At 37.3% G+C, this 9151-nt stretch overlaps 1 protein-coding gene across 2 annotated transcripts in view; it reads right to left on the bottom strand.

Annotated features, from left to right (window-relative positions):
- Positions 1-404: 404 nt before the first annotated feature.
- The window catches only part of TLE1 (TLE family member 1, transcriptional corepressor), a 78806-nt gene continuing 70059 nt past the window's right edge, over positions 405-9151 (bottom strand). Inside the window, exons 18-20 of one of the 2 annotated variants that reach the window (XM_031557324.1) lie at positions 2354-2560; positions 1159-1358; positions 405-666 (exon numbers count right to left, since the gene is read on the bottom strand). In XM_031557324.1, coding sequence (XP_031413184.1) covers positions 2531-2560 — 30 coding nt within the window. In that variant the 3' untranslated portion in view covers positions 405-666; positions 1159-1358; positions 2354-2530. The remainder of the gene's footprint in view (positions 667-1158; positions 1359-2353; positions 2561-9151) is intronic. The other variant, XM_031557325.1, reaches the window with a different exon arrangement.

Below are 9151 nucleotides of genomic sequence, written 5' to 3' on the forward strand. Positions count from 1 at the left end.
TTTTTCTAGATATTACATTCTTGAAAAGAAAGGCAAAATTCCTTACAAGTAAAGCTGTTTTTCTAGGAATAGGGAGGATACTCATTGTACCTACTTTTAGCTTATTTTCATTAGAACAATCCAAGTAGGCTGGCTGAGAACCAGATCATCCAGGTCTCTGCCAAAAACCCATTACATTTTAACCACAGCAGTTAGCCATCTCTTGGCTGGATAAGACCATTTCTCAGGAACTTATCAAGCATGCAGATAAACATTTTCTTGGATATTTGCTCTTCCATTACCTTCTTTCCTGAGGGTACTAAGAAAAATTCAGAATAACCAACAGTGTGTCCTGGCTTTGCTGTATGTGGTTGTATAATACAAATGTAATTTTCCACCCAGTTCTCTTCAATCAAGCATAAAGTCTTGGCTTACCTTTCTGATTTTAGATCTTCATTGCGGTTTGAGTGTGCTATTTCTAACAGATATCCATTTCTTCTGTAAATGGAAAAGTCTTCCCTGAAGGCAGAAACATAATGTTCCTCTCCAGTACAATCCAGTCACCTTCCTCTTCAACAAATAAGCCTCATACAAAGCAGTTCTTCGCCCCGGCTGGACAGAAGCAGTAGAACTGGGGTGCTCCATTTCTTCCCCTGATGTGCTTCAAATCTATGGCAGAGCAGCTTGCTGCAGGGAGGTGAGGGAGATGACAAGATTGCCATTAAATTAGCTGACACTTCATGAGCAGAAGTAGCAATACAAATCCAACACCTGATGCCACCTTACAAATGCGACTCTCTTCCAGGCCTTTATTTCTTCATTCACCTCTGGAGCATCCTGGACAATCCCAGTCTTCAAACAACACTTCCATTATTATGTCCATTCATCCTCTCATCCACCTCTGGGAGAGATTATTTATACCACTCCTCCAATCATGATTTCCCACTATCAACACTCTCCTCCCTGAAATCCTCTTGGTGACTCCTCTCTTAATGGGACCCAAAGGCCATCCTCCTCCCTCAGCACCACATCCAGCACCCCAGCTCTCCCCAGGGCTGGCTGCATGCTGGAACCAAACCTGACCCCACCACCCAGCGGGCATGTTTTGTTCACTGTGCCAACATCGCCAGGAACCCACTGGGACAAAGCACATGGCTCCGTCCATAGGCCCAGACTCACCAAGGCCACTCCTGCAGCCAGAGAAGACCTGGCTAGCTCACTCCAATCTCATAGACAAGCGACTGTGCAACAAATCTGTCCAAAGGAAGAGCTTTGCATCTCCTCCCAAAGCCTTTTGTTTCAGATTGCCCTCCTCCAACTTGTTGCAGCATCAAAAGCCATAAGAAGGGCCGTGCTCTTGCTTTAGCCCTGCATAGAGCCTAAAAATAAGCAAAAAGCTTATAAATAAAGCTTCTCTCAAGAGTAGCTGTGAGACATTTCAGAGAATAAAAGCTTTCTGGATAACTGGACCAAGCACTGTCAGATTTTGCCTCATAGAAGGTGATTTTCGAGAACAAATGGTGGAGACTAGGCTGGTTTGCTCTCACATGGAGTATTGGGAAGGTACAGGAGAAGTATATTTTGGCAAAATCTAGGAATGCTCAGATTAGCTGTCTCATGAAATTCAACATCCAATGGAAACAATTAATGGAAAGTACGAAAAAAAAATCCTGGATTGTTTTAATGAATGACAGCGAACATGACTCAGGATTAATTAAAATAATTGCTGGGGCTAGGAAAAATGACACCCACAAAATTCACCACCCACTGATATTCAACAGGATGCAGTAAATTAGAACCATTTTATGACATCTGGAATATTGGAAATTTTATCAAAAACTGGCAAAAAAAAAAAATCCTAACATAGTGAGAAGCACTGCAAAGAAGGCAGGGAAAGAAAAAAAATATAAAAGAACAAGACTGGTTAAAGAACTTGGATTTTGTTTTTCTGATGTTGTTATTGGCTGTATTTCTGTGATATGAAAAATGTGACCTGACTCAGACTGACCAGAGCTTAGGTATACAATGAAGTCTTTGAACTAATTACAGAAAAAAAAAAAAAAAAGCAAGCACAGCTAGGTGCCTTGCCTTGTCTTTTGCTGGAGCTCATAAAATGTTCCAGGATGAAGGGTGCTACTTATGATCTGCACATCTTTTCCAGTCATGAAGTGCTGGCTGAGAGTTGGTTTGCCTGAGTTGTTTTTTCCCCACCAATCCTTCCTCATACCATCCAACTGTCCGGAGCAACATTTGGTGTCCTCCAGATGCCTCACAAACCAGTGTGAATTTTTGCTCTTTCCATAACAAAACAAGAGCTTGCAACTCTGAATTTCTGACAAGAAGCTTTTGCTTTTCTCTCAGGATTATTTCTTACCTTCTCATGCTGTGTGGTATAAGCAGCTTGGCCTCATTAAAGCTGGAGTAGGCAAGCAGGTAAGGGTGTTCATAATCCCATCAATCAGTAGTAGTCATTTCTGGATACTGTATCATCCCATTTATGTTTGTTAGAAAAGGCAAACTCAGTTACTAGCCAGGGCACATTCTGTCTCTTCTATGTTCTTTGCTCACTACAGGCATTGATCTGTATGGAAAACCCAAGATTGTTCTGGAATGGCAAGGTTTATTTTGAGAATGCAAGAGTTTGTAACACCTTGGAAGATGAACAACTATTGTAAATATAGAATAAAGGCTCAAGCATCATGGCTTTTTAGTTCCTGTACTTGTGTTTCACAAGAAAAGACGTGGTACTGAACTGCATAATTTACACACAAGGTGTTATAACTAACTAGAAAGATAATGCCCCAACAGGTTAGCATTTCAGACTGACATATATACATGTGCATGCATTCAAAATAGGGGCCCAGAGAGCTCTGTAATGTGAAGTGCTCTTGATCCCTTTCAAATGTGCTTTTAAATCACAGGGAAGCACCTGTTTGGTTTCTGCTTCTCTACCTCGACTCCCTCAGTGAGGCCACTCATTTTCCCTAATCAGTTGTGTGAGTGCTAGTAAGCCATGTCGGCTTATTTACATCAGCAGGCACTAATACAATAGGAAATAAGAATATTGATTTCACTCAGATCCCTGGGCAGCCATGAGTTATCAACAGATTTCAGCTGAGTTTGAAAACAGTAATGCTCTTGATTGCAAAATGACTTTTTCCCTGTTAAAGCCCTCCACGCACTCACTTCTGATCAGTACGTCACTCCGACTCACCCATACACATTCCTCATGAGGCTTTGCACCAGCTAAATAAAATCACAAGCTCAAAGAGAATGTTGGCCTTTATTTATTTATTTTTTAAATTTTGTGAACTACTTCTACATATCCCCTCTCAGAAAAGTCAGCTCTTATTAGAAAGCCCTATAAAACAGGTAAAGTACAAGATCAGAAGGTAGCTCCAGTAGAATGACAGAGGATGAGACTCACTGCGTATCACACCATAAAGGACACGTGGATTTGTTTAAATAAGACGATAATGAGTTTCCTAGTGGCAAGGAATTGCATACAAAAATCTGTAAGAACTAAAATACAACCGAAGACTTTTACACTCAGCAGTTACAATACAGATTAGCTCCTTTTCATAATAACTGTTCTTCAGATCAAATGCCCATTATGGATATGCACACAGAATGAAAATGGCCACAAAGCTGTTCCTATTCTGACTAAGGCTGGGGCAAATGGAGGCAATTATCAATTTATTCATTATTAGCTTTTTAAGCCATACTTTAGTTCTGCCAGTAAACCTTTACATACTAACTGCACTAGCATAATTTAAATACGTGGTAGCTTTTGTTCATCTTTACAATGAAATTTCTGGATGGACCTCTAACATCTCATCTCCAATCTTCAACGAAGAAAGAGTGAGGAAAGCAAAACCTGTCACTAATGCTTAAACTTCTCAGAGCAGGCTGGCTACAGGCATAGCTGGGATAATCATTTGTACCTTCCTTCAGCCACACATAATATAGTCTTTATTCAGCAAATAGCAAAGTCATTTCACACCATGCCAAAGGTCAGCTTTTGCTGTATTAATAGCTGCTCTGGGAGGGTCAGAGTTGTGCTATCCTACATTTTTTCCAGGGCCTGGAGATGCAATTTCCTACAATCTGCAGGCAATTTCCCACCAATTTTCTCGGGGAGCTAATAGGCTGTGACAGGAGATGGAGCTAGCAAGCAGCAGGAGGCTTCAGTAAAGACAAATTGCATCTCTGCCACCTAACTGGGCAATCTAGAAAGACAGAGTTTATAGCTTTGTAGTGTTACTGGGCCCCATGCTAACAGCAAATCACACAAGCTGCTATCTGAATTTTATATTCTTTTCCTTCCGAATTAGTTATCACCACATTATCACTCCACAGCATTTTTTCTACACATGACAGCTAAAAATGGATAGTGTGTGATTACTAGTTTAACTGTCTTTTAACTAGACAAGTCTTGCTAAACATAATTCACACTCAGAAACAGAAATACACAATCTCACTTTTATGCTCTGATATTTTTGATTATTTTCATACTTGTCAAGGTACAAAGCAGATGCCTGGAGAAAGGGACTGACTTGTAAGCTCAATTCAAATGAATTATGCAGTGCAAACTATGGGAACATTAAAAAAAGCAAGCAAACAAACAAACAAAACAACCCACAAATTGCTGCAGTGGGAACACCCATGGTGGTTAAAAAATAAAATAAATCTCCACTAATCACATGATCATATACAGTACAAAATGAGAGCATAAAATAGCCAAATATCACTAAATTCTCCCTCTATTGTAACAGTGCTTGAAACATAAAAAGTGAAATTCAACAGTTGACAGCCAACTAAAAACCAGCCATACAACCACCCATTTACCTTATAGATTTAAAATGCTCTAACTAGCAAGGCTTAAAGAAAGTATCACCATACCTATTTTAACAGAAAAGAAACTGATTTCAATCTACTAACTCTAACTCTCACTTAAGATTAAAAAAAAAAAAAAAGACAATGACTCAAAGGCATATAACACTACCAACTACTGCAAGTTATATCTGTTGTATCTGTCACTACAACTCCCCCTTTCTATTACAGCAAAACCAGGTGAACAAATACCGCAAACAAGTTTCATTACAGTACCTTGTATATCTGTATGTTTTACTTCAAAATATAGAAGAATAAGTTTATGAAGGCATGGAGATATGCAAAGAAATTAGGTAGAATTAAAAAAAAAATCCATTTAAATTATTGCTGTCTTCTAGCAGATAAAATTAGTCTGTGTAGAGTACAGAGCTGTATAAAAGTTTACTATAATTCAACACTAAGGATTTTCTTTTAATTACTTAAGTGACGGAAAAATGTAAAACTACAGTGAATAAGTGTTAAAGTTCTCTAAAATTAATTTTGAAACTCTCAAATTTCAACTATTCATCATTAATATCCCCATTTAATATTTGTGGCTTTTAATAAGTTAGTTAGCCAAAAGTATTGGAGAACTGGGAAAAATTATAAATAGAGTACCAGTTTGCACTCAACAAAGAAGATTATCTGCATAAACCACAGACACACACACAAAAAAGCTAACAAAACAATACAAAAATTGTAAGCATTTCTTTAAAAAGATTCACTGATGAAACAAAAGATTCCCAGGAGAGAATCTTGAGTTTAGCAAACTAAAATTAATGGTTTCTCTATGCGGTTTTATAAACTTCATGAGGTATACATTCAAAAACTCAGCTATATCCTAGATTAGTGAATAATCCCTCAATTGATGTTGGAAATGCACACCTCCCGTAATTAACAATCAAAGACAGAAAAATAGGAGCATTATTCATGCAAAAGATACTAAAACGTTTGCAGAGGACTAATACATATTCAAGAGGCGACACAGGGTAGCACAGCAGTCAACTGGTCCCTGTACAAAAAACAAGTATTTCAGGAAGTAAACCTTATGTGCCAATGGAAGTTGGACTGGTAAACGTCAAAGTCCTGTGGCATACACACACAGCATGCTTAAGCCAATACCGAAGTGACATAAGGTCATTTACATATTTAACAGCTGTTTGGCTGACCCATCAACCTTAAGAAATACTTTCAATTTGTAGAGTAATCGGATAATATTTTTACTCAAAATCTAATTAAGAAAATACTCAGGCCCAAATAAACAAACAAAAAACTCCAGTATCAGACTAACAGCTCAATTATTTTTAAGAATAAGGGAAAGTTTGGTTGTACCCCAAAATATCATGCTACAGCAAACCACAAAATAAGTTATTAGTTTATATAATTGCAGCCAATTTTTAAAGTAATGGAGTAACCCACTGTGGATTGCTGTAAAGAAGTGGAACAAAGACTGTGAAATGAACAGATGGATTTTATTTTAAACAAATTAGGCTCACTACCATGGCAGTAATGAATGATTTCTAAGTTTCTCACTGTTATGAGTTAACTTCCATTTATGACCGTTCATTCTGCTTGTTTTTTTTTTAAACTGCCATTAAAATCAGGCCTTGAAGGAAAACTGGCACTAATTATTTTTCAGTTACAAGCTATCATCTCCACTTTTATATTAATGACAAAGTGTACAAAAGGGATAAGGATAATAGCATGTTTGATTACTTAATCTCTAAACTCTGCATTATCTTTACCTCTCACACATTTTTGGCATAAAACAGAGATAGAGACGAGGTTCAAGATATACTCTACCTTTGTACTGTGAACATAACAAAGAAAGTCCTTGCCAAACTCTATGTAATAGCAACTGTCTAGTGCTCCCTGCAGCGCCTTTCTATGAATCAACATAATCTTACCACAGATAAAATTGCATATGAAATTTTAGGAAAGAATCACAAAATCAACATTTTACTTCAGGAAACACTACAGGATTTTTCTACAGTGAGTCAACAACATTGACCAGTAAATCCACAAACAATGAAAGTATGAGTACTGAGCAAAGATGCTATCTTATCTCTAGGTGCTTGCTTTAGTAAAGGAAATTATTACAACATCTTGGCTGACACTATCTATCCACCTATCCACAAAAAGATTCAGCAAGACTTTCTTGTGGTCTATGCATCACCAGCAGACTTGTTAGACAAAATTATTCCTGGTGCATGAGCCAGAAAGGTCAGAGCCTAATGTTCAGCTTCTATGAGCCAACTGTGGGTCATGGCAATAAAGAATGGGGGATGAGGGGGGAGAATAGGTGGTGGGGGGAAGAGGATCCTCAAATTTGAAATGGATAACTAATGTGAGTCTCAATATCACCTGCTTTTTGATGTTCAGTTTTCTGAGAGTATCACTCCAGGAAAAAATACGGCTCTCTCAAGAATTAATATACTATAGAAGAAATAGGTTCCTTTGTTTCAAGGCATGACATCTTTAAGAACATTTTGCACAAAATACTCCTCATTCATTGCTCTTATTTCCCCTTATGTTTTCTTATTACATTGAACTTATATGTATTTTTTAAAACATGAAGAAAAAAACTAAATAACTCAAAAAAGGCAAAACAAAACAAAAAAATCCCCACAACCATGTGCTTAAAGTATGTTCAAAGCACTGTAGAGAATGCTTTGTTTCATTTTAAATGAGTAGTTGAGTGCTCCTATGCAGTTCATCAGAAACTGAGTAGACTTCTCAGAAATGTCATTAAGTTAGATCCACAATGCAGATTTTTAAAGCATCCAGTTCCTGTATGTCTTGTTTCCCTAGCAAAATTTACCATGCTGCACAAAGCACTTAAGCTGCAATAGAACATTTGGGAGCATGTTGCTGAAAATAGAATTATCAATTGCTGGAAAGGTGAGTCTATGCTACAAATACTAGGTAATAGGAAATGTTGAGAACTGGGTGTGATTTAACACTCTTTCCTCTTAGGATTATATGATTGCTTATGAATGTCATAGAAATCCATAGGTTGATGCAGGGAAATATCTTTGCTTGGAATTATGAAGAAAAAATGTACTCTGCCATACTGAGAAATATTATCATGATTTTATGCACAACTGACTTATAAAACTTGTTGTCTAGTACACATACACTACATTGTACTTAGAATGAGCAAAGAATTTGGTTCAGTTGAACTGATATTACCACAAATCTCCAGTTCATCAGCTATTGTTTGCACTGACATCCAATATGTCATTTGTAAGGACTCCCCACTTCTGCTCTGTCTGGCATTACTTTTTGCCAGAGTGGTATTCAGTCGTCTGAATACTGAGGGCCACCCAGCAAACAAAAACTGTCTCAGAAAGAGGCTAATCAAAGGAATCTTCTAGGATTACAATTAAACTGACAGAAAATAAAAATTACCTACCCCATCGTTATTGTTGCACCCTCTTTTTCCATTTCCTTTTCCCAGTGCCCTCTCTGTTACTGCTGGTCTGATTTGGTCTGTTACTTCATTTAAGAAGGAGTTATTTCTACCCACTACTTTCTACAGGGTTACAAGAATTTACAGAAGCTCTCACAAGTTTTATGTCTTGTAGGCAATAGCAAAAACAGACATACATGCCAAGATTCCACCCATTGCACCATTTCATTTAAAAATGGAAGAGACTCGACTGTGACAAAAGAAAATAAAATGTTTTGTAAAATATAGGGTGAAACACATGAAATGAGAAATTGAAAGAACGAGTGTTGGATGAGTCCCCGTGTTTTCAGATCCAAAGCATAAAGTAGATCGAACTGGGGAAAGAAAATTGATTGCAATATAAAAAACGAGGTACAAATGTAATTAAATTAATTCACATGCATAATAATGCCTTGTTCCAAAGCTGCTGATTCATTGTACATTCTAAAAGTTAACAAGAAGGGCAAGATACATCATGATTTTCTTGACACTGTCATTTTGAATCTCTTAGATTGCCAAAATGTGGTCTCACTGACAAGCACTATGGTGCAAGTTAAGAGCAAAATCATTACATATATGTGTTTAATTTCAAAACATACATAAATATGTTATCACAATTGCATTCTTGGATCCTCTTCTATCAGCTTATAAGAAAGACAAAAGAATATTTATGAAGTAAGCCAATTAGATGTCAATTTGAAAGACATTAAAACATACCAAACTGGAGCAAATGGATGCCTTGGCCTCGGCTAGTGCTGCTAAGCAAAATCAATTCTTATCAGAAGAGTCAGATGTTTGGAAGAATTTCACAATTAAAAAAGGGTCAGCCTAAAATCAAGTAACTTTTTT

The sequence above is a fragment of the Meleagris gallopavo genome, chromosome Z, assembly GCF_000146605.3.
Source record: "Meleagris gallopavo isolate NT-WF06-2002-E0010 breed Aviagen turkey brand Nicholas breeding stock chromosome Z, Turkey_5.1, whole genome shotgun sequence".
NCBI lineage: Eukaryota > Metazoa > Chordata > Aves > Galliformes > Phasianidae > Meleagris > Meleagris gallopavo.